Genomic DNA, 25575 nt, shown 5'->3' with positions numbered 1-25575 from the left:
TTTGTTCTAGAGAGAGCTGAGCAGAAATCCGAAAACCCTGATATGTTGGACAGAGAGAACCGTATTCTTTTCCGGTGCTGAAATATTGGATACAGTATGGATAATAACGACTTGTCTATCTGAATATTAGGATAATATTTTTTTTTTCATTGAGGACAGTGTTTTTGTTCCGCTGTTTAACGATGGGAGACGGAGGACAAAGGCGCAGATGGGAATACTGGTGTGTTGCTCTGCGTTTCTCTTTGCTGCTGTGCTTCGTGGAGCAGGTTTCGGCTCAGATAAGGTACTCTATTCCAGAGGAGGTGAAAGAGGGATCCGTTGTTGGAAATGTTGCTAAGGATTTGGGTCTTGACGTTAGTACTTTGGTGGAGAGGCGGTTTCGTATCGTTTCTGGATCTAATGACGCTCTTTTCCAGGTTAATCAAAACAATGGCGTCTTGTATGTTCATAAGAATATCGACAGAGAGGAGCTCTGTGATGGCACTGGCGCTTGTCTGATAAACCTGAAAATCGCTGTTGAAAACCCTTTAGAGATTCATTATGTAGGTGTAGAAATAACGGATGTTAATGATCACTCGCCCAGTTTTACTGAAAAGGATCTGCACTTAGAGATAGCGGAAAATACCCTTCCTGATACGCGCTTTGAACTCCAGACTGCACGGGATGCAGATGTTGGATTGAACTCTGTGCGCATGTACGTATTAAGTAGTAATCCTCATTTCGAGTTGGAATTAATTGATAATGGAGACGAAGACAAAGTTCCGTTTTTAATCTTAAGGAAGGCTATTGATAGAGAACAAAACACAAACCACTCATTCATTTTAACAGCAATAGATGGAGCCAATCCTCCGAGATCAGGTACACTAAATATTACGGTTACAGTTGTTGATGTCAATGACAATCGACCCGTTTGTGGTAAAGATATCTATTCTGTTACTATCCAGGAAAATGCACCTATTGGAACAACCGTTTTAAACATAAACGCCACTGACACAGACGAAGGTCAAAATGGTGAAGTTGAATATGCACTTGGTAGAAACATAAAGCGCAAAGTCCATGACATATTTAATTTGAACAGTCTTACTGGTGAAATTCGTGTCATAGGTCCAGTAGACTTTGAAGAGAATGAGGTTTACAAATTAACAGTGCAAGCCTCTGACAACGGACAACCCCCACTATCAGTCGACTGTAGAGTTGTCATCAAGATAACGGATGTAAACGACAATAAACCAGAAATAGAGGTGACGTCACTGTCTAACATGATATCCGAGGACTCAAAGTCTGGGACAGTCATATCTCTCATTAGCGTAACGGATACAGACTCCGGTAACAACGGCAAAGTCCTATTAACAATATCCGAGGACGTCCCATTTGAATTAAAACCATCATTTCAGGACAATGCGTATTCTGTCGTCACAATAGGACGATTAGATCGAGAACTCGTCTCCCATTATGACATCACTATAACAGCCACGGACTGTGGTCAGCCTCCTCTGTCCACAGTCAACACTCTGAACGTCCAGATATCAGATGTGAACGATAACAGCCCAGAGTTCTCCCAAAACCCTCTTGAGCTGTACTTACTGGAAAATAACGCCCCTGGTGGGTCCATATTCTCTGTAAGCGCCTCTGATAAAGACTTAAATGAAAATGCAGCAATTTCATATCACATTGTTAGAGGTGAAGGGACACAAAATGTTATTGCATCTTTCCTGAATATCAATTCTGATAATGGACATATTTCCGCTCTAAAAAGCTTTGACTTTGAAACCCTCAAAACATTCCAATTCCAAGTTGTAGCTACAGACTCTGGAACTCCGTCACTAAGCAGCAAGGTCACAATAAACGTGTTCATTCTGGATCAGAACGACAACGCTCCAGTGATCTTGTATCCAGTTAGTAATAATGGTTCCGCTGAAGGTGTGGAGGAGATTCCCCGCAATGTGAACGCAGGCCATCTGGTGACTAAAGTGAGAGCCTATGACGCTGATATAGGATATAACGGCTGGTTATTATTTTCACTGCAGGAAGTTACTGACCACAGTCTCTTTGCTTTGGACCGCTATACAGGACAGATAAGGACACTTCGGTCATTCACAGAGACAGACGAGGCTGAGCATAAACTGGTCATACTGGTAAAAGACAATGGGAACGTTTCACTCTCAGCAACAGCTACTGTGATTATCAACGTTGTGGAGCCCAAAGAGGCTTTTGCAGCTTCTGATGTTAAAAGCGCAGTAAAAGACGAGGAGGAGAACAGCGTTACATTTTATTTGATCATAACTTTGGTGTCAGTTTCAGCACTTTTTATCATCAGTATCATCGTGTTGATTGTCATGCAGTGCTCCAAAGCCCCAGACGATTCCTCCAAGTATTTACAAGATGTGAATTACGACGGGACACTGTGCCACAGCATCCAGTACCGATCCGGAGACAAACGGTACATGTTAGTTGGACCCAGAATGAGTATAGGTTCTACTATAGTCCCGGGCAGCAATGGGAATACTCTAGTGGTACCTGAACACAGGAGGAGTGCTTCTGGAGAGGTGAGCTATGTGCATTTATAATCTTATGTGCTTGTTTTTGGCTTATATGGGTGTTTGGGAAATATGATGATACAGCAACACTCCTTTTTCTACAAACGGCATTTCTGTGCATAATGGCTGGTGCGGTTGAGGTAATCTCTAGTGGTGCTGATATGTACATTCATTGTTTTCCGTTGAACGGGTGTTGTTGCCTTCTCTTCTTTTTTAAGTGTGTTGGCCAATCCTCTACATCATCTTAGTAGCCTACTGTTCCATACCATTTTATATTCTTCCTCGACCTTTCCTCACCCTTTTACATTGCTATTCTTAAGGGCTCCCGAATGGTGCAGCGTTCTAAGGCACTGCATCCTGGTTCGAATCCCGGCTGTATCACATCCGGACGTGATTGGGAGTCCCATAGGGCGGCGTACAATTGGCCCATCGTTGTCCGGGGTAGGCCATCATTGTAAATAAGAATTCGTTCTTATCTGATTTGCCTAGTTAAATAAAGGTTAAATGAAAAAAATGGACCCATTTCAACTGGTGCTTTTATCAATACAAATAGTCACAAGCAAATGTATGTACAAAACAATGCAGTCTACAGTGGTAAACAGGAGCTCGGAGCGCTGGGTGTCAGTATAACACAAGGTGACTGACTGACTGGTGCTTTGTAGAATAGGCCCTGCCCCTCTCTGGGTTATTTCGTTCCGTACATAGGTCGGGGCGGACATTAGAACAAGACGATAGACATAAAGGATTGTCTTCTATTTCGCTGATGAAACATTGGATAAAGTGTGGATAGAACCCCGTTTGCCATCTGATCTTCAGGATTGTATTTTTTCATTGAGGATTGTGTTTCATTTTATATTTAACGATGGGAGACGGAGGACAAAGGCGCAGATGGGAGTACTGGTGTGTTGCTCTGCGTTTCTCTTTGCTGCTGTGCTTCGTGGAGCAGGTTTCGGCTCAGATAAGGTACTCTATTCCAGAGGAGGTGAAAGAGGGATCCGTTGTTGGAAATGTTGCTAAGGATTTGGGTCTTGACGTCAGTACTTTGTTGGAGAGGCGGTTTCGTATCGTTTCTGGATCTAAGGACGCTCTTTTCCAGGTTAATCAGAACAATGGCGTCTTGTATGTTCATAAGAATATTGACAGAGAGGAGCTTTGTGTCGGAAATGTTGCATGTGTGATAGATCTAGAGATCATTGTTGAAAACCCGTTAGAAGTCCATTACGTAGGTGTAGAAATAACAGACATAAACGACCATACCCCCAGCTTCTCCGAGAAAGATATACACATCAAAATAGCTGAGAATAAATTGCCAGGGGCTCGTTTTGAACTCCAGGCTGCGCGTGATTTGGACTATGGCATAAATTCAGTACGTACCTATAAATTAAATCAAAACGAGCATTTTGATTTAGAGCTGCGAGATAGCGGGGAAGGTTATAAAATCCCTTTTTTGGTTTTACAGAAAGCCTTAGATAGGGAACTGAAGACCAAACATGTATTACTATTGACAGCATTGGATGGGGGGAATCCACCTGGAACAGGTACTCTGAACATCACTGTCACAGTCCTTGATACAAATGATAATCAACCTGTATGTAGCCAAGACGTCTACTCAGTGACGTTACAGGAAAATGCTGATATCGGTAGGATTGTAGTAAGGGTTAACGCAACTGATACAGACCATGGATCAAATGGAGAAGTTGAATATACACTTGGTAGGAATTTAAAGCGTGGAGTATATGACATATTTGAACTGGATAGCCTCACTGGAGATATTCGGGTTAAAGGTCCAGTAGATTTCGAGGATAATGAGGTGTACAGGTTAAATATAGAGGCGTCTGATAAAGGCCAACCTCCACTGACTGTTGACTGTCGAGTTATTATAAAGATAACTGATGTAAATGACAATAAACCATCTATTGGTGTTACGTCCCTCTCTAAGACGGTGTCTGAAGTTTCTAAACCAGGAACTGTTATTTCTCTCATCAGTGTGACAGATAAAGATTCCGGTATTAATGCTAAAGTGCTTGCTAGTATATCTGAAGACGTGCCATTTGAGTTAAAGTCATCATATAAAGAAAACGTTTATTCTGTCGTCACAAAGGGCCGTTTAGACAGAGAACTCGTGTCCCATTATGACATCACTATAACAGCCACTGACTGTGGTCAGCCTCCTCTGTCCACATTCAACACTCTGAACGTCCAGATATCAGATGTGAACGATAATAGCCCAGAATTCTCCCAAAACCCTATTGAGCTGTACTTACTGGAAAATAACGCCCCTGGTGCGTCCATATTCTCTGTAAGCGCCTCTGATAAAGACTTAAATGAAAATGCAGCAATTTCATATCACATTGTTAGAGGTGAAGGGACACAAAATGTTATTGCATCTTTCCTGAATATCAATTCTGGCAATGGACTCGTTTCCGCTCTAAAAAGCTTTGACTTTGAAACCCTCAAAACATTTAAATTCCAAGTTGTAGCTACAGACTCAGGAACTCCGTCACTAAGCAGCAACGTCACAATAAACGTGTTCATTCTGGATCAGAACGACAACGTTCCAGTGATCTTGTATCCAGTCAGCGCTAACGGTTCCGCTGCAGGTGTGGAGGAGATTCCCCGCAATGTGAACGCAGGCCATTTGGTGACTAAAGTGAGAGCCTATGACGCTGATATAGGATATAACGGCTGGTTATTATTTTCACTGCAGGAAGTTACTGACCACAGTCTCTTTGCCTTGGACCGCTATACAGGACAGATAAGGACACTTCGGTCATTCACAGAGACAGACGAGACTGAGCATAAACTGGTCATACTGGTAAAAGACAATGGGAACGTTTCACTCTCAGCAACAGCTACTGTGATTATCAACGTTGTGGAGCCCAAAGAGGCTTTTGCAGCTTCTGATATTAAAAGCGCAGTAAAAGAGGAGGAGGAGAACAGCGTTACATTTTATTTGATCATAACTTTGATGTCAGTTTCAGCACTTTTTATCATCAGTATCATCGTGTTGATTGTAATGCAGTGCTCCAAAGCCCCAGACGATTCCTCCAAGTATTTACAAGATGTGAATTACGACGGGACACTGTGCCACAGCATCCAGTACCGATCCGGAGACAAACGGTACATGTTAGTTGGACCCAGAATGAGTATAGGTTCTACTATTGTCCCGGGCAGCAATGGGAATACTCTAGTGGTACCTGAAAATAGGAGGAGAGCTTCTGGAGAGGTAAGAACTGTCTTTGAGCATTAAACTTTGAAAGCATATGGCTGGTTATTTGAATGTATTTATCGTGCGTAATGAGATGTATGCCTGAAGATTAAGCGCTTACTATCTACCTTGATGGCGCTGAATTAGTGATAAGTCTCTTGAAATTGTTTTTTGTTTATATGGGCATGAGATATGCTGATATTTGAAAACGTTGACTGATTAGTCAAAAACTAGGTCCCAACATGACACGTGAGTGTAATTTCCCTGTCTACAAACTGCTTTTCTGTGCGTAATGGAGAACTGAACTCGTTCATGCAGTTGCTGTCCACCCCCTGTGGTGCTGATTTACAAGATCATTGTTTTTCTTTGCAATCGTGTATGTACCATGCCTGTCTTTTACATCTGTAGACCTCCACATTCATTTAGTCCCAGTCCTTTTCATTTTACTCCCACTAAACCTTTCATCGTCACACGCCTGTAACTGTAATATAGTGCTGGTTAATTTGCTGATTCTAATACAGAAAGGTATTTTCGTTCTCGAGCCGTATGTACTCATGGTCAACGGTAGATCGGTCCGCAGTGTGTCAGTATAACACAAGGAGACTTTCTGGTACTGTTATACTAGGCCCTGCCCCTCTCTGTGCTGTTTAGTTCCCCGCAGATACAGAGAGAGTCTTGGGGACATCAAATCAAGGCGTGCTATTTCAGACAAATACTTTTTTCCCCGGTTTGCTGACCGATTGGATTCGGTATGGATCATTACGACTTTGCCATCTGATCATTAGGATTGTAATTTCTCATTGACAACAGAGTTTGATTGTTTAACGATGGGAGACGGAGGACAAAGGCGCAGATGGGAGTACTGGTGTGTTGCTCTGCGTTTCTCTTTGCTGCTGTGCTTCGTGGAGCAGGTTTCGGCTCAGATAAGGTACTCTATTCCAGAGGAGGTGAAAGAGGGATCCGTTGTTGGAAATGTTGCTAAGGATTTGGGTCTTGACGTCAGTACTTTGTTGGAGAGGCGGTTTCGTATCGTTTCTGGATCTAAGGACGCTCTTTTCCAGGTTAATCAGAACAATGGCGTCTTGTATGTTCATAAGAATATTGACAGAGAGGAGCTTTGTGTCGGAAATGTTGCATGTGTGATAGATCTAGAGATCATTGTTGAAAACCCGTTAGAAGTCCATTACGTAGGTGTAGAAATAACAGACATAAACGACCATACCCCCAGCTTCTCCGAGAAAGATATACACATCAAAATAGCTGAGAATAAATTGCCAGGGGCTCGTTTTGAACTCCAGGCTGCGCGTGATTTGGACTATGGCATAAATTCAGTACGTACCTATAAATTAAATCAAAACGAGCATTTTGATTTAGAGCTGCGAGATAGCGGGGAAGGTTATAAAATCCCTTTTTTGGTTTTACAGAAAGCCTTAGATAGGGAACTGAAGACCAAACATGTATTACTATTGACAGCATTGGATGGGGGGAATCCACCTGGAACAGGTACTCTGAACATCACTGTCACAGTCCTTGATACAAATGATAATCAACCTGTATGTAGCCAAGACGTCTACTCAGTGACGTTACAGGAAAATGCTGATATCGGTAGGATTGTAGTAAGGGTTAACGCAACTGATACAGACCATGGATCAAATGGAGAAGTTGAATATACACTTGGTAGGAATTTAAAGCGTGGAGTATATGACATATTTGAACTGGATAGCCTCACTGGAGATATTCGGGTTAAAGGTCCAGTAGATTTCGAGGATAATGAGGTGTACAGGTTAAATATAGAGGCGTCTGATAAAGGCCAACCTCCACTGACTGTTGACTGTCGAGTTATTATAAAGATAACTGATGTAAATGACAATAAACCATCTATTGGTGTTACGTCCCTCTCTAAGACGGTGTCTGAAGTTTCTAAACCAGGAACTGTTATTTCTCTCATCAGTGTGACAGATAAAGATTCCGGTATTAATGCTAAAGTGCTTGCTAGTATATCTGAAGACGTGCCATTTGAGTTAAAGTCATCATATAAAGAAAACGTTTATTCTGTCGTCACAAAGGGCCGTTTAGACAGAGAACTCGTGTCCCATTATGACATCACTATAACAGCCACTGACTGTGGTCAGCCTCCTCTGTCCACATTCAACACTCTGAACGTCCAGATATCAGATGTGAACGATAATAGCCCAGAATTCTCCCAAAACCCTATTGAGCTGTACTTACTGGAAAATAACGCCCCTGGTGCGTCCATATTCTCTGTAAGCGCCTCTGATAAAGACTTAAATGAAAATGCAGCAATTTCATATCACATTGTTAGAGGTGAAGGGACACAAAATGTTATTGCATCTTTCCTGAATATCAATTCTGGCAATGGACTCGTTTCCGCTCTAAAAAGCTTTGACTTTGAAACCCTCAAAACATTTAAATTCCAAGTTGTAGCTACAGACTCAGGAACTCCGTCACTAAGCAGCAACGTCACAATAAACGTGTTCATTCTGGATCAGAACGACAACGTTCCAGTGATCTTGTATCCAGTCAGCGCTAACGGTTCCGCTGCAGGTGTGGAGGAGATTCCCCGCAATGTGAACGCAGGCCATTTGGTGACTAAAGTGAGAGCCTATGACGCTGATATAGGATATAACGGCTGGTTATTATTTTCACTGCAGGAAGTTACTGACCACAGTCTCTTTGCCTTGGACCGCTATACAGGACAGATAAGGACACTTCGGTCATTCACAGAGACAGACGAGACTGAGCATAAACTGGTCATACTGGTAAAAGACAATGGGAACGTTTCACTCTCAGCAACAGCTACTGTGATTATCAACGTTGTGGAGCCCAAAGAGGCTTTTGCAGCTTCTGATATTAAAAGCGCAGTAAAAGAGGAGGAGGAGAACAGCGTTACATTTTATTTGATCATAACTTTGATGTCAGTTTCAGCACTTTTTATCATCAGTATCATCGTGTTGATTGTAATGCAGTGCTCCAAAGCCCCAGACGATTCCTCCAAGTATTTACAAGATGTGAATTACGACGGGACACTGTGCCACAGCATCCAGTACCGATCCGGAGACAAACGGTACATGTTAGTTGGACCCAGAATGAGTATAGGTTCTACTATTGTCCCGGGCAGCAATGGGAATACTCTAGTGGTACCTGAAAATAGGAGGAGAGCTTCTGGAGAGGTAAGAACTGTCTTTGAGCATTAAACTTTGAAAGCATATGGCTGGTTATTTGAATGTATTTATCGTGCGTAATGAGATGTATGCCTGAAGATTAAGCGCTTACTATCTACCTTGATGGCGCTGAATTAGTGATAAGTCTCTTGAAATTGTTTTTTGTTTATATGGGCATGAGATATGCTGATATTTGAAAACGTTGACTGATTAGTCAAAAACTAGGTCCCAACATGACACGTGAGTGTAATTTCCCTGTCTACAAACTGCTTTTCTGTGCGTAATGGAGAACTGAACTCGTTCATGCAGTTGCTGTCCACCCCCTGTGGTGCTGATTTACAAGATCATTGTTTTTCTTTGCAATCGTGTATGTACCATGCCTGTCTTTTACATCTGTAGACCTCCACATTCATTTAGTCCCAGTCCTTTTCATTTTACTCCCACTAAACCTTTCATCGTCACACGCCTGTAACTGTAATATAGTGCTGGTTAATTTGCTGATTCTAATACAGAAAGGTATTTTCGTTCTCGAGCCGTATGTACTCATGGTCAACGGTAGATCGGTCCGCAGTGTGTCAGTATAACACAAGGAGACTTTCTGGTACTGTTATACTAGGCCCTGCCCCTCTCTGTGCTGTTTAGTTCCCCGCAGATACAGAGAGAGTCTTGGGGACATCAAATCAAGGCGTGCTATTTCAGACAAATACTTTTTTCCCCGGTTTGCTGACCGATTGGATTCGGTATGGATCATTACGACTTTGCCATCTGATCATTAGGATTGTAATTTCTCATTGACAACAGAGTTTGATTGTTTAACGATGGGAGACGGAGGACAAAGGCGCAGATGGGAGTACTGGTGTGTTGCTCTGCGTTTCTCTTTGCTGCTGTGCTTCGTGGAGCAGGTTTCGGCTCAGATAAGGTACTCTATTCCAGAGGAGGTGAAAGAGGGATCCGTTGTTGGAAATGTTGCTAAGGATTTGGGTCTTGACGTCAGTACTTTGTTGGAGAGGCGGTTTCGTATCGTTTCTGGATCTAAGGACGCTCTTTTCCAGGTTAATCAGAACAATGGCGTCTTGTATGTTCATACGAATGTCGACAGAGAGGAACTCTGTGATGGCAACAGCGCTTGTTTAATAAACCTGAAAATCGTTGTTGAAAACCCTTTAGAAATCCATTATGTAGGTGTAGAAGTAACTGATGTGAATGACAATTCTCCCAGTTTTCCAGAGAAGGAGCAGCAATTTGATATAGCGGAGCACACCTCTATGGGGACGCGCTTCCAAATACATGCAGCGCGTGACCCTGACGTCGGAAAAAATTCTATTTGGGCTTACAAAGTAACATCAAATGATCATTTTGAAATCGATGTGCGGCAAAGCGACGAGGACAAAATACCGTTTTTAGTTTTAAAGAAGTCGCTAGATAGGGAACAAAACCACAATTACACGCTTCTCCTAACAGCGATAGATGGAGGTATTCCTCAAAGATCAGGCACGCTAAATGTTACAATTGTTGTTCTAGATAGTAATGATAACCGTCCCGTCTTTAGTCAGGATACATATAATGTTAGGATACAAGAAAACGTTGGAGTTGGTACAGTTGTTATTAGAGTAAATGCAACTGATGCAGATGAGGGAAGTAATAGTGAGGTTGAGTTCAGCCTGGGTAAAACCTTAAGGAGAAAAGTCTATGATATGTTTGAACTGGATAGGCTAACTGGAGACATTAGAGTTAAAGGTGAGGTGGACTTCGAGGACACAGAGGTGTATAAACTAGATGTTCAGGCCTCGGACAAAGGACAACCTCCACTGACTGTGGAATGTAGAGTGATCATAAAGATAATCGATATTAATGACAATGAGCCAGAAATTGATGTAACATCCCTCTCTAATACCGTGTCTGAAGAGTCCAAACCAGGAACTGTTATTTCTCTCATCAGTGTCACAGATAAAGACTCTGGTATTAATGGAAAAGTGTTGTGTAGTCTGTTAGGAGATGTACCCTTTGAGTTAAAACCTTCCTTTCAGGATAATATGTACTCTTTAGTGACCAAAACGCGCTTGGATCGTGAACTCGTCTCCCATTATGACATCATAATAACAGCCACTGACTGTGGTCAGCCTCCTCTGTCCACATTTAAAATTCTGAAAGTCCAGATATCAGATGTGAACGATAACAGCCCAGAATTCTCTCAAAACCCTATTGAGCTGTACTTACTGGAAAATAACGCCCCCGGTGCATCCATATTCTCTGTAACCGCAACAGATAAAGACTTGAATGAAAATGCTGCGATTTCATATCACGTTGTTAGAGGTGAAGGGACACAGAATGATATGACATCTTTCCTGAATATCAATTCTGATAATGGACTCGTTTCCGCTCTAAAAAGCTTTGACTTTGAAACCTTCAAAACATTCCAATTCCGAGTTGTAGCTACAGACTCTGGAACTCCGTCACTAAGCAGCAACGTCACAATAAACGTGTTCATACTGGATCAGAACGACAACGCTCCTCTGATCTTGTATCCAGTCAGCGCTAACGGTTCCGCTGAAGGTATGGAGGAGATTCCCCGCAATGTGAACGCAGGCCATTTGGTGACTAAAGTGAGAGCCTATGACGCTGATATAGGATATAACGGCTGGTTATTATTTTCACTGCAGGAAGTTACTGACCACAGTCTCTTTGCCTTGGACCGTTATACAGGACAGATAAGGACACTTCGGTCATTCACAGAGACAGACGAGGCTGAGCATAAACTGGTCATACTGGTAAAAGACAATGGGAACGTTTCACTCTCAGCAACAGCTACTGTGATTATCAACGTTGTGGAGCCCAAAGAGGCTTTTGCAGCTTCTGATGTTAAAAGTGCAGTAAAAGACGAGGAGGAGAACAGCGTTACATTTTATTTGATCATAACTTTGATGTCAGTTTCAGCACTTTTTATCATCAGTATCATCGTGTTGATTGTCATGCAGTGCTCCAAAGCCCCAGACGATTCCTCCAAGTATTTACAAGATGTGAATTACGACGGGACACTGTGCCACAGCATCCAGTACCGATCCGGAGACAAACGGTACATGTTAGTTGGACCCAGAATGAGTATAGGTTCTACTATAGTCCCGGGCAGCAATGGGAATACTCTAGTGGTACCTGACCACAAGAGGAGAGCTTCTGGAGAGGTGAGCTATGTGCATGCATAATCTCTTGTGTTTGTTGGTCGCTTTATATGGGTGTGTTTGTGAGATATGCAGATCTCTCCCTTCAAGTAGTTGAGTAGTCAAAACCAGGTCCCAACATGACTCAATTGTCTACAAACAGGTTTTCTGTGCATAATGTATATTGTATGTGGTTGCTGTCCACTCTAGTGGTGCTGAATTAAACAGTAATTGTTTTTGTTGAAAGCTCGACTCTGCCATCCTATTTGAATGTGTTCTCCTCTATATCAACTTCGTATCCTACTGTTCCATTTAATTGTATTCTTCCTCAACCTTTCTTCATCCTTTGATTATGCCTTTAATTAAAGTGACCCAGTGCAACCGGGCCTTCTAGCAATACAAAAAGCGGAAAAACGAATTTATTTTACAATACTATATTCTCGTGTGGTCTACGCAGCAGACAGGAGCTTGGACCGCAGGGTGTCAGTATAACATAAGGAGACTGTCAGGTATTTACTCTTAGAGTAGGCTCTGCCCCTCTCTGGGCTGTTTTGTTCTACACATACCGAGAGAGTGGTCCAGACATCAGAACAAGACTTGCCATGTCAGAGCAGGCTATAATTGTTTACTGACTGAGAAGTTGAATTCAGTATGGATCATTGCAAGTTGGTCATCTGATCATTAGGATTGTATTTTTTCATTGAGGACAGTGTTTTTGTTCCGCTGTTTGACGATGGGAGACGGAGGACAAAGGCGCAGATGGGAATATTGGTGTGTTGCTCTGCGTTTCTCTTTGCTGCTGTGCTTCGTGGAGCAGGTTTCGGCTCAGATAAGGTACTCTATTCCAGAGGAGGTGAAAGAGGGGTCCGTTGTTGGAAATGTTGCTAAGGATTTGGGTCTTGACGTCAGTATTTTGGTGGAGAGGCGGTTTCGTATCGTTTCTGGATCCGAGGACGCTCTTTTCCAGGTTAATCAGAACAATGGCGTCTTGTATGTTTATAAGAATATCGACAGAGAGGAGCTCTGTGATGGCAGTAGTGCGTGCATGATAAACCTGAAAATCGTTGTTGAGAATCCTCTAGAAATACATTATGTGGGGATAGAGATAAGTGATGTGAACGACCATTCACCCAGTTTCTCAGAGAAAGAACAGAATTTGGAAATAGCAGAATCTACTCTGCCAGGCACAGGTTTCCAGTTACAGGCAGCACGTGATCCAGATTCCGGAATGAATTCTATTCGTTTATATAAATTAAGCCATACTGAATATTTTGATCTGGAGCTGCGGGACACTGGAGAAGAAGGAAAACTCCCTGTTTTGAAATTACATAAACCTCTCGATAGGGAACGTGAAAGCAAACATATTTTAGTTTTAACGGCCATCGATGGCGGTAGCCCGCCAAGATCAGGGCATGTCAACATTTCAGTCACTGTTCTTGATAATAATGACAACAGACCTATTTTCAACCAGGACGTTTATTCTGTGACAATACATGAAAACGGTGCAGTTGGAACAATTGTTGCTAAAGTTAATGCTACCGATTTGGACGACGGTGTTTATTCTGAAATTATATATTCATTCGTGAAAAACCTAAAAAGAAAAGTATATGATACTTTTAGCTTAGATTCCAATACCGGTGAAATATCAGTGAAGGGTAATATCGACTTTGAGGATACTGAAGTTTACAGAGCTGATGTTATGGCATCAGATAAGGGACAGCCCCCTATGAGGACAGAATGTAGGGTTATCATAAAAATACTTGACGTAAATGATAACAAACCCGAGATAGAGGTAACATCCCTTTCCAATAAGGTCTCTGAAGATTCCAAACCAGGAACTGTTATTTCTCTCATAAGTGTAACTGACAAAGACTCCGGCATTAACGGTAAAGTCATTTGCAGTCTGTCAGAAGATGTACCTTTTGAATTGAAACCTTCATTTCAAGATAACACGTACTCTTTAGTTACGAAGCAGCGTTTAGATCGAGAACTTGTGTCCCTGTATGACATCACAATAACAGCCACTGACTGTGGTCAGCCTCCTCTGTCCACATTCAAAACTCTGAACGTCCAGATATCAGACGTGAACGATAACAGTCCAGAATTCTACCAAAACCCTCTTGAGCTGTACTTAGTGGAAAATAACGGACCTGGTGGGTCCATATTCTCTGTAAGCGCCGCAGATAAAGACTTGAATGAAAATGCTGCGATTTTATATCACATTGTTAGAGGGGAAGGAACACAGAACGCCATGGCACCTGTCCTGAATATCAATTCTGATAATGGACTTATATCCGCACTGAAAAGCTTTGACTTTGAAACGCTCAAAACGTTCCAATTCCAAGTTGTAGCTACAGACTCTGGAACTCCGTCACTAAGCAGCAACGTCACAGTGAATGTGTTCATTCTGGATCAGAACGACAACGCTCCAGTGATCTTGTATCCAGTCAGCGCTAACGGTTCCGCTGAAGGTGTGGAGGAGATTCCCCGCAATGTGAACGCAGGCCATTTGGTGACTAAAGTGAGAGCCTATGACGCTGATATAGGATATAACGGCTGGTTATTATTTTCACTGCAGGAAGTTACTGACCACAGTCTCTTTGCTTTGGACCGTTATACAGGACAGATAAGGACACTTCGGTCATTCACAGAGACAGACGAGGCTGAGCATAAACTGGTCATACTGGTAAAAGACAATGGGAACGTTTCACTCTCAGCAACAGCTACTGTGATTATCAACGTTGTGGAGCCCAAAGAGGCTTTTGCAGCATCTGATGTTAAAAGCGCAGTAAAAGACGAGGAGGAGAACAGCATTACATTTTATTTGATCATAACTTTGGGGTCAGTTTCAGCACTTTTTATCATCAGTATCATCGTGTTGATTGTAATGCAGTGCTCCAAAGCCCCAGATGATTCCTCCAAGTATTTACAAGATGTGAATTACGACGGGACACTGTGCCACAGCATCCAGTACCGATCCGGAGACAAACGGTACATGTTAGTTGGACCCAGAATGAGTATAGGTTCTACTATAGTCCCGGGCAGCAATGGGAATACTCTAGTGGTACCTGAACACAGGAGGAGAGCTTCTGGAGAGGTAAGAGCTATTTCAAAGCATTTCAACAGTTACACTATTTTGTATATAAAGTATCGTGTTGGTCATTTGATTTGTTTTCTGGTTCATTGGAATGTCTTTAGTGTTCGTGATGAAGTACAGGCTGCTGACTCGGTCGCTGTCCACCTCGGTGGTGCTGAATCAACAGCTTACTTGTTGTATGTATGTGTTGGAGTCCATCTCAGTCTCTCTTTCCCTTTACACATTTTCTATATTCCTTGACTGCTACGACATAGCTATTGCAACTAGAAAACAGACAATATCTCCAAGTTTATAAAGGTATAGAATCTGTATCCCGGACCACAGGATGTCAGTGTAATAAATTAGACTGTTGGTAGATTAGGCCCTGCCCCTCTGGGCTGTTTCCACCCCCACACATACAGATAGAGTACGGTGGACATCAGAACAAGACGTGCTCATGTGTACAGATAATACATTTATTATTTTTCCGGTGCTTAAGAATTGTATTCAGTAGGCCTATGGATCGTTACGAGTCGGTCATCTGATCACTAGGAATTTATTTTTTATTTGAGGATTGTGCTTAATTGTCTGTTTAACGATGGGAGACGGAGGACAAAGGCGCAGAATGGAATATTGGTGTGTTGCTCTGCGTTTCTCTTTGCTGCTGTGCTTCGTGGAGCAGGTTTCGGCTCAGATAAGGTACTCTATTCCAGAGGAGGTGAAAGAGGGATCCGTTGTTGGAAATGTTGCTAAGGATTTGGGTCTTGACGTCAGTAGTTTGTTGGCGAGGCGGTTTCGTATCGTTTCTGGATCTAAGGACGCTCTTTTCCAGGTTAATCAGAACAATGGCGTCTTGTATGTTCATAAGAATATCGACAGAGAGGAGCTCTGTGATGGCAGTAGTGCGTGCATGATAAACCTGAAAATCGTTGTTGAGGATCCTCTAGAAATACATTATGTTCAGTTAGAAATCAAAGATGTCAATGACCATTCACCTATGTTCACAGAAAAGGAGCAGCATTTTGAAATAGCAGAACACGTCCCTCCGGGAACTCGCTTACAAATTCCGACTGCTCGTGATCCGGACATAGGGGTAAACTCTGTACGTTTTTACAAATTAAGTCAGAATATTTTTTTCGACATTGAGATCAAAGATAGCGATGAGGACAAAATACCATTTTTAATATTAAAGAAATCTCTAGATAGGGAGAACAGAATCAACCACTCATTGGTTTTAACTGCTATCGATGGAGGGAATCCGCCAAAATCAGGATCTCTAAATATAACCGTTACTGTTCTTGACGTAAATGATAACAAGCCTGTTTTTAGTCAAGACACATACTCTGTAACTTTACAAGAAAACGCCCCTATTGGTACCATCGTTGTAAAAGTAAATGCTACTGATCTAGATGAAGGGTTAAACCGTGTTGTTGAATACTCTCTTGGCAGAAACCTCAAGAGCAAAGTTTATGACGTGTTTGAATTGGATAGCGTTACAGGTGAAATTACAGTTAAGGCCCAGGTAGACTTTGATGACACCGAGGTGTACAAACTAAGTGTGCAAGCATCAGACAGAGGTCAGCCTCCATGGACTGTCGAATGCGGGGTTATCATAAAAATACTTGACGTAAATGATAACAAACCCGAGATAGAAGTAACATCCCTTTCCAATATGGTCTCTGAAGATTCCAAACCAGGAACTGTTATTTCTCTCATAAGTGTCAGTGATAAAGACTCCGGTATCAATGGAAAAGTGTTGTGTAGTCTGTTAGGAGATGTACCTTTTGAGTTAAAACCTTCCTTTCAGGATAATATGTACTCTTTAGTGACCAAACAACGATTAGACAGAGAGTTTGTGTCCCATTATCACATCACAATATCAGCCACTGACTGTGGTCAGCCTCCTCTGTCCACATTCAAAACTCTGAGCATCCAGATATCAGATGTGAACGATAACAGTCCAGAATTCTCTCAAAACCCTCTTGAGCTGTACTTAGTGGAAAATAACGCCCCCGGTGCATTCATATTCTCTGTAATCGCCACTGACAAAGACTTAAATGAGAATGCAGCAATTTCATATCACATTGTTAGAGGCGAAGGGACTCAAAATGGTATGACATCTTTCTTGAATATCAATTCTGATAATGGACATATTTCCGCTCTAAAAAGCTTTGACTTTGAAACCATCAAAACATTCCAATTCCAAGTTGTAGCTACAGACTCTGGAACTCCGTCACTAAGCAGCAACGTCACAATAAACGTGTTCATTCTGGATCAGAACGACAACGCTCCAGTGATCTTGTACCCAGTTAATAATAATGGTTCCGCTGAAGGTGTGGAGGAGATTCCCCGTAATATGAACGCAGGCCATTTGGTCGCTAAAGTGAGAGCCTATGACGCTGATATAGGATATAACGGCTGGTTATTATTTTCACTGCAGGAAGTTACTGACCACAGTCTCTTTGCTTTGGACCGTTATACAGGACAGATAAGGACACTTCGGTCGTTCACAGAGACAGACGAGGCTGAGCACAAACTGGTCATACTGGTGAAAGACAATGGGAACGTTTCACTCTCAGCAACAGCTACTGTGATTATCAACGTTGTGGAGCCCAAAGAGGCTTTTGCAGCTTCTGATGTTAAAAGTGCAGTAAAAGACGAGGAGGAGAACAGCGTTACATTTTATTTGATCATAACTTTGGGGTCAGTTTCAGCACTTTTTATCATCAGTATCATCGTGTTGATTGTAATGCAGTGCTCCAAAGCCCCAGACGATTCCTCCAAGTATTTACAAGATGTGAATTACGACGGGACACTGTGCCACAGCATCCAGTACCGATCCGGAGACAAACGGTACATGTTAGTTGGACCCAGAATGAGTATAGGTTCTACTATTGTCCCGGGCAGCAATGGGAATACTCTAGTGGTACCTGAACACAGGAGGAGAGCTTCTGGAGAGGTAAGACATGTATGTCTCTGTAATTGTATAGAAATCGCATAGATTATTGTCCCATTTAAAAAAAAGTTCATATATTTATTTGAACTACGGGGTCTTGTTTGAGTGGGTCTAATATGTTTTTTCGGAGTATGGCTTTGGCGTTTTAACAAACCTACACCTCTCACAGGGTCTGTCCTTGAAATCAGAGGATCAGGCGTCAACACCACATTTGAAAGTGGTCGCTGTCCACGACAATTGTTCTGAAACACTTTTCAGTTCAAAGTGTTATTTGACATGTCACATATTTATGTTTCGGTTTGAGTTGCTGCGCATGAAACCCATTCTCCTAATGCGCGTGGTGTCGCTGCTTTACAGTGTTAGAAACATGCATTTAGTTTGAATCCCTCCCTCCCTTTGTCGTGTTGCCTCATTAAAAATCATTCGAGTCTAGTGAAATGGGCACTTGCTTTCTGGAATGGAGAATACCATCCGCATGGATACTTGCTTGAATCTTTTTCGTGGATGAACTTGGCACCTTGATTTTTCTGGATGAAGCGGACTGTAATGGTTCCAAAATAACAGGGCTTGTCAAAATGATAGACAGACAGAGAAGAGAGGCGCCTCACTGGGCGATGCTGTCGTTTGTATTTTTGTTGTGCTTCTCCCGTGGAGCTTATTGTCAAATACGCTATTCTATCGCCGAGGAGTCGAAAGAAGGTTCTTATGTGGGAGATGTAGCAAAGGATTTGGGGTTCAGTGTGGATATACTGGCGGAGCGAAGGTTTCGGATTGTATCTGGCTCTAAGGAAGGTCTTTTGCAGATAAACCAAGATAATGGCGTGTTGTATGTGAACAGGAACATCGACAGGGAGGAGCTGTGTGAGAAAAACATTGTGTGTTTAATCAACCTAAAAACCGTCGCCGAAAATCCAATGGAAATACATTATGTTGAGATTGAAATTACGGATATAAATGACCATTCTCCCATTTTTCCAGAAAACGAGAAACGCTTAGAGATAGCAGAGAATGCTGTGCTCCAAGGAACGCGCTTTCCTCTTGACGCTGCGCGTGACCCTGATGTTGGAGCAAATAGTCTCCGTAAGTACACTCTCAGTCAAAACGATAACTTTGACTTAGATGTTAAAACTCGCGGTGAGGATAAAATTCCTTTTCTGATTTTGAAAAAGCCGCTAGACAGAGAGCAGAAACCTGAAATTCGACTGATTTTGACTGCGTTTGACGGCGGTGAGACCGCAAGATCTGGCACAGTCAATATAACAATACATGTGATTGATGTCAATGACAACGCACCAGTCTTTGACAGGCAGGTGTATACGGTAACTTTATATGAAAATCCTCCAGTAGGTGCCTCAGTCCTAAGATTACACGCCACGGATATAGATGATGGCGCCAACGGACAGGTTATATACACTTTTGATAACAGTCTTAAAAACAAAGCGTTCGATTTATTCGAGATAGATGATGTTACAGGTGAGATCACTGTAAAAGGATTAATAGATTTTGAAGAGCAGAGTGTTTATGAAATTGACATTCAGGCCTCTGACAAAGGTCCGGTTACATTGACTGGTCACTGTAGTGTTGTTATTAACGTGAAAGATGTAAATGACAACGCACCTGAGATGGACGTGACGTCCCTATCAAGCCAAGTCCCCGAGGATGCACGACCCGGTACAGCGGTAGCTCTTATCAGCGTGTTTGATATGGACTCTGGTGAAAACGGCGTAGTTATATGTACAATCTCAGACAACATCCCTTTCGAATTAAAACCGTCTTTTCAGAAAAATATGTATTCGTTGATTACTAAAAGCAGATTGGACAAAGAGTCAGAGCCTATGTACACAGTGAGAATAACTTCTACAGATAAAGGACTCCCATCACTGTCTTCCCACAAAACCATCACAGTCCATATTTCAGACGTTAATGATAACAGTCCTGTGTTTTCTCAGAGTCAGTATACTTTTTATGTACCGGAAAACAATGCTCCACACGCGTCTGTGTTTTCCATGAGCGCCTCAGATAGAGACCAAGATGAAAACGCTCGTGTGTCTTATAACATTTGGAAAAGTGATGGCGACGCTCCTACTGTATACTACCTAAATATTAATTCTGATGATGGTAACATTTACGCTCTAAAAAGCTTTGACTTCGAAACCCTCAAAACATTCCAATTCCAAGTTGTAGCTACAGACTCTGGAATTCCGTCACTAAGCAGCAACGTCACAGTGAATGTGTTCATTCTGGATCAGAACGACAACGTTCCAGTGATCTTGTATCCAGTCAGCGCTAATGGTTCCGCTGCAGGTGTGGAGGAGATTCCCCGCAATGTGAACGCAGGCCATTTAGTGACTAAAGTGAGAGCCTATGACGCTGATATAGGATATAACGGCTGGTTATTATTTTCACTGCAGGAAGTTACTGACCACAGTCTCTTTGCTTTGGACCGCTATACAGGACAGATAAGGACACTTCGGTCATTCACAGAGACAGACGAGGCTGAGCATAAACTGGTCATACTGGTAAAAGACAATGGGAACGTTTCACTCTCAGCAACAGCTACTGTGATTATCAACGTTGTGGAGCCCAAAGAGGCTTTTGCAGCTTCTGATGTTAAAAGCGCAGTAAAAGACGAGGAGGAGAACAGCGTTACATTTTATTTGATCATAACTTTGATGTCAGTTTCAGCACTTTTTATCATCAGTATCATCGTGTTGATTGTAATGCAGTGCTCCAAAGCCCCAGTCGATTCCTCCAAGTATTTACAAGATGTGAATTACGACGGGACACTGTGCCACAGCATCCAGTACCGATCCGGAGACAAACGGTACATGTTAGTTGGACCCAGAATGAGTATAGGTTCTACTATTGTCCCGGGCAGCAATGGGAATACTCTAGTGGTACCCGACCACAGGAGGAGAGCTTCTGGAGAGGTGAGGAGATTAATACGTTTTTATACAAGTCACATAACATCGTACATGGTCCTCATAAACCATGTAGACTGAACTGTACAGTGCATTGAGTGTCTAAATACAATCATGTTATCTTGGGCATTTAATAAAAAACTTGCTTTGCTGTTTAGGTTTGTGTACTGGTGTATTTGTTTTAGTACTGTAATGTACGACAGTATGGAGGGAATCGTCTTGCATTTCTGTTTTGTAATTCATCAAGTGTCCTTTTTATACCATATATTTTACCTTAGAATAGTTTGTGCGGGACATGCTAAATCAATCTAAAAGGAATTCAAAGTGGTTGTTTTTTGGACGCAGCGTTGTGCCCTCGTGGTGTGTCGCTGTGCATTAGCGTGGTTCTGAAATGCTCGGATGTCTCGCAGCTCTGCAGGAGAACATATACCGTGCAGATAAAGCGACATGCTTCATTTGATATTTTTTGTAAATCTGTATCAGTTGCTGGGTAGATAATAGTAGCCTTCATTTGCCTCCACACAGTGTATATTTATGATTGTCTGTCTCTGTGTGTTTGTGCCAAACATGCTTCTGGTGCTGGAGTAGCCAATGTCCTTTACACAACCATGCAATCAATGTGTGGTAGCATCGCATGGTGTCAGTGCTTAACTAGAATAACGCTCTTGAAAGCAACGCTCACGTCACATTTTTGCATCCTCCCCTTAGTTGGTTCATCATTCAGTAGCTAGCTGACAAGGGTCGTAAGCAACAAGGAGATATTTCATACTCACTTGAACGGAACTAAAAATGCTTTTTTCGAATAATGAGCTATGATCCTATTTGGGAATGCAATGGGTAAGGTTTCGTTAATAATATAGGCATAGTGTCGCGTGCTGTGGATTATTTTTGGACTAAATATATTTTAAAAAATGGAACAAAGAGGACATGGAGCATGGTGGGAGCAACGCCGGAGGCTTTGGGCAATGTTAGCTTTGGTTCTCTTTTGGAGCGGAGCTTCAGCACAGATAACATATTCCATCTCTGAAGAGCTTAAGGAAGGAACTGTCGTGGGGAATATAGCTAAGGATTTGGGAATAGATCTGAGCACCTTGACGGAGAGGGGATTTCGAATCGTGTCTGGCTCGACGGAGCCCCTTTTCCAGGTAAACCAGAATGACGGCATCTTGTATTTGCACCGAAAAATAGACCGAGAGGAGGCGTGTGAACGGAGCAGCGTGTGTTTGATCAACATGAAAACCGTTCTGGAGAACCCGCTGGAGATCCATTATGTCTCAGTGGAGGTGTTAGATGTTAACGACCATTCTCCCAGCTTTCCTGAGAAAGAGAAACGGTTAGAGATATTTGAGTCAGCCTTACCAGGGGCGCGATTTCAGCTCCAGGCTGCGCTCGACACTGATGGTGGACAATACTCAGTTCAACAGTATAAACTCAGTCACAACGATCATTTCCGTTTGGAAGTTAAAGACCGAGGTGATGATGGCAAAATCCCGATATTAATATTACATAAACCACTGGATAGAGAGGCTGTAAAGAGCCATATATTGCTGCTCACAGCTATTGACGGAGGAAAACCTCCAAGATCTGGAGACATGAGAATAACTGTAGATGTACTGGATATCAATGATAACCCGCCTGTCTATACAAAAGATGCTTACTCTGTATTGGTGAATGAAAATACTATTGTTGGCACAACAATTGTACAAGTAAACGCCACCGATTTGGACGAGGGGCCAAACGGTTTAGTAATGTACTCTTTTGGCAATAGCGTGAATAGTAAATTACGCAAACTCTTTGATCTGAACCCAGTAACAGGTGAAATCATTGTGAGAGGACTGCTAGATTTTGAAGAGAAAAACAAGTACGAACTCGACATACAGGCATCGGATGAAGGACTTGCACCAATGACATCAGATAAAAGCGTAGTAATAAGGATAGTTGACCTCAATGACAACGCACCTGAGATTGAGGTGACATCATTTTCAAGAGCAATCGCCGAGGATTCTAGAACTGGAACCACAGTCGCGCTAATCAGTGTTAATGATTTGGACTCTGGTCTCAACGGGAAAGTTCTCTGCACTGTGATGGAAGACACAACTTTCAAACTAATGCCATCACTACAGGATAATATTTACTCTGTAGTCACCATGTCACCCCTGGATAGGGAAAAACATTCTGAATATGATCTAACAATAGTAGCCACAGACGCAGGCCAGCCGTCCCTGTCATCTGTAAAGACTATTAGTGTTGTAGTATCAGATGTGAATGACAACAGTCCAGAGTTTTCACTGAGCCCCTATACTTTCTATGTCACGGAGAATAACGAACCAGGCGCCTCACTTTTTCGCGTGAGTGCGTCTGATCGTGACATAAATGAAAACGCTATTATTTCATATCATATTCTGAGAAACGGTGTCGAGGAGAATAAATGGTCATCGTTCCTCAACATAAATCCTGAAAATGGAAACATTTTGGCGCTAAAAAGCTTTGACTTTGAAACCCTCAAAACATTCAAAATCCAAGTTGTAGCTACAGACTCTGGAATTCCGTCATTAAGCAGCAACGTCACAGTGAATGTGTTCATTCTGGATCAGAACGACAACGCTCCAGTGATCTTGTACCCAGTTAATAATAACGGTTCCGCTGAAGGTGTGGAGGAGATTCCCCGCAATATGAACGCAGGCCATTTGGTGACTAAAGTGAGAGCCTATGACGCTGATATAGGATATAACGGCTGGTTATTATTTTCACTGCAGGAAGTTACTGACCACAGTCTCTTTGTTTTGGACCGCTATACAGGACAGATAAGGACACTTCGGTCATTCACAGAGACAGACGAGGCTGAGCATAAACTGGTCATACTGGTAAAAGACAATGGGAACGTTTCACTCTCAGCAACAGCTACTGTGATTATCAACGTTGTGGAGCCCAAAGAGGCTTTTGCAGCTTCTGATGTTAAAAGCGCAGTAAAAGACGAGGAGGAGAACAGCGTTACCTTTTATTTGATCATAACTTTGGGGTCAGTTTCAGCACTTTTTATCATCAGTATCACCGTGTTGATTGTAATGCAGTGCTCCAAAGCCCCAGACGATTCCTCCAAGTATTTACAAGATGTGAATTACGACGGGACACTGTGCCACAGCATCCAGTACCGATCCGGAGACAATCGGTACATGTTAGTTGGACCCAGAATGAGTATAGGTTCTACTATTGTCCCGGGAAGCAATGGGAATACTCTAGTGGTACCTGATCACAGGAGGAGTGCTTCTGGAGAGGTAAGGAGACGAAAACGAATTCATAGTTCACAATGCTCTTACACCTGACCATTGACATGTAGTGCTGATAATATGCTTGAGTTGGATAATTGCATGCGCTATCATTGTATTTGTATGTATTTAATATTTAATTGACTGAAAGGGTTATGTGTGAGTTGGTCAAATATGATGTTTTAAAATCAGAGGGTTGTGTCTGTAACATGATCTGAGAGCTTGGCACGTGGAAGTTAACCTGCTTATTCCCCACCATCACAATCAGGACTTGCCGCTCAGGGCAGGCAGTGCGCTGTCCACCACGGTGGTGCTGAAACGTTGGGCTATTCAACCATAGAGAATGATAGAGGCCTCTAGTGGCCAAACGGACGTTTTAGCATGGGCAGCACCATTTAGTGCTTCCACCATGCTTCCGCCATTTTAAAGTAGCCAAAGTAGTCAACTAGCTGGAGATTCCTATAGGTTGTAGCTTCAATGGCGCTGCCCATGCTGTCACAGACGCTATAGTGGCACAGATATATAAAACAGTCCTCTATCTATCTCTAGGAATTCAATACGCTGTTTGCATAATGAAGTGTTGTCCCCAAAAAAGGACAGCATAAATAGCATGATTTATTTAAATATAGGAGACTTGTTGCATGCTTCAGTACATTTTATTTAAGGGAACCTTTAAGACATATGAATTATGGGTCTGCCAGTCCAGTCATCAAAATCAAATCAAATCTAATTGTATTTGTCACATGCGCAGAATACAACAGTTGCCGACCTTACCGTGACATTCTTATTTGCAAGCCCTTAATTAACCCACAATGCAGATCAAGAAAAAGAGTTAAGAAAATATTTACTAAATTAACTAAAGTAAAACATTTAATTAAAAGTAACACAATAAAATAACAATAAAGAGCCTATATACAGGGGGTACCGGTAACGAGTCAATGTGCGGGGTACAGGCTTGGTCGAGGTAATTTGTACATGTAGGTAGGGGTAAAGTGACTAATAAACGGTGAGTAGCAGTGTAAAAACAAAGGGGATGGCAATGTAAATAGTCCGGGTGGACATTTGATGAATGGACCTAGACTTGGCGCTCTCCTACCGCTTGCTGTGTGGTAGCAGAGTGAACAGTCTATGACCTGGGTGACTGGAGTCTTTGACAATTTTTATTCTAACCTTGTGCTGACCTTTCTCCCTCGTGCGTTGTGCCAATATAGCATTCTGGGTGGGTTGGACTAGTAAAAGTAGGCCTAACATTATCAAACAACAGCGCAATGCGA

General features: G+C 42.3%; 7 protein-coding genes across 8 annotated transcripts in view; all 7 read left to right on the top strand.

Moving 5' to 3' along the window:
* Positions 1 to 16: 16 nt before the first annotated feature.
* On the top strand, positions 17 to 2567 carry LOC118946036 (protocadherin alpha-8-like). The gene has a single exon (XM_036970090.1). It carries the CDS (start codon positions 183 to 185, stop codon positions 2565 to 2567), a length of 2385 nt encoding a protein of 794 aa, XP_036825985.1. The 5' UTR covers positions 17 to 182.
* A 660-nt stretch (positions 2568 to 3227) lies between these two features.
* On the top strand, positions 3228 to 5787 carry LOC118946035 (protocadherin alpha-3-like). The gene has a single exon (XM_036970089.1). The coding sequence runs from the start codon at positions 3400 to 3402 to the stop codon at positions 5785 to 5787; it is 2388 nt and encodes a 795-aa protein (XP_036825984.1). The 5' UTR covers positions 3228 to 3399.
* A 507-nt stretch (positions 5788 to 6294) lies between these two features.
* Positions 6295 to 8960, top strand: LOC110487716 (protocadherin alpha-3). The gene has a single exon (XM_036970088.1). The coding sequence runs from the start codon at positions 6573 to 6575 to the stop codon at positions 8958 to 8960; it is 2388 nt and encodes a 795-aa protein (XP_036825983.1). The 5' UTR covers positions 6295 to 6572.
* A 515-nt stretch (positions 8961 to 9475) lies between these two features.
* Positions 9476 to 25575, top strand: part of LOC110504859 (protocadherin alpha-C2) — a 187298-nt gene continuing 171198 nt past the window's right edge. The window contains exon 1 of one of the 2 annotated variants that reach the window (XM_036969644.1): positions 9476 to 12106. In XM_036969644.1, the coding sequence (XP_036825539.1) occupies positions 9746 to 12106 (2361 nt within the window). In that variant the 5' untranslated portion in view covers positions 9476 to 9745. Of the gene's footprint in view, positions 12107 to 21787; positions 24311 to 25575 lie in introns of those variants that run through there. The other variant, XM_036969643.1, reaches the window with a different exon arrangement.
* On the top strand, positions 12540 to 15289 carry LOC118945984 (protocadherin alpha-3-like). The gene is made up of 2 exons (XM_036969636.1): positions 12540 to 15179; positions 15281 to 15289. The coding sequence occupies exons 1-2, from the start codon at positions 12816 to 12818 to the stop codon at positions 15287 to 15289; spliced, it is 2373 nt and encodes a 790-aa protein (XP_036825531.1). The 5' UTR covers positions 12540 to 12815.
* LOC110504431 (protocadherin alpha-3-like) lies at positions 15598 to 18477 on the top strand. Its single transcript, XM_021583195.2, has 2 exons — positions 15598 to 18117; positions 18472 to 18477. The coding sequence occupies exons 1-2, from the start codon at positions 15757 to 15759 to the stop codon at positions 18475 to 18477; spliced, it is 2367 nt and encodes a 788-aa protein (XP_021438870.2). The 5' UTR covers positions 15598 to 15756.
* LOC110504430 (protocadherin alpha-7-like) lies at positions 18555 to 21116 on the top strand. The gene has a single exon (XM_021583194.2). The coding sequence runs from the start codon at positions 18690 to 18692 to the stop codon at positions 21114 to 21116; it is 2427 nt and encodes an 808-aa protein (XP_021438869.2). The 5' UTR covers positions 18555 to 18689.

Source organism: Oncorhynchus mykiss, chromosome 31, assembly GCF_013265735.2.
Source record: "Oncorhynchus mykiss isolate Arlee chromosome 31, USDA_OmykA_1.1, whole genome shotgun sequence".
Classification (NCBI taxonomy): Eukaryota; Metazoa; Chordata; class Actinopteri; order Salmoniformes; family Salmonidae; genus Oncorhynchus; species Oncorhynchus mykiss.
Note: the sequence above shows the minus strand (reverse complement) of the source record. Positions and strands in the feature narration are given on the sequence as shown.

Coding starts and splice junctions, on each gene's coding strand:
- LOC118946036 (XM_036970090.1), top strand. CDS start 183: ATGGGAGACGGAGGACAAAGGCGCAGATGGGAATACTGGTGTGTTGCT.
- LOC118946035 (XM_036970089.1), top strand. CDS start 3,400: ATGGGAGACGGAGGACAAAGGCGCAGATGGGAGTACTGGTGTGTTGCT.
- LOC110487716 (XM_036970088.1), top strand. CDS start 6,573: ATGGGAGACGGAGGACAAAGGCGCAGATGGGAGTACTGGTGTGTTGCT.
- LOC118945984 (XM_036969636.1), top strand. CDS start 12,816: ATGGGAGACGGAGGACAAAGGCGCAGATGGGAATATTGGTGTGTTGCT.
- LOC110504431 (XM_021583195.2), top strand. CDS start 15,757: ATGGGAGACGGAGGACAAAGGCGCAGAATGGAATATTGGTGTGTTGCT.
- LOC110504430 (XM_021583194.2), top strand. CDS start 18,690: ATGATAGACAGACAGAGAAGAGAGGCGCCTCACTGGGCGATGCTGTCG.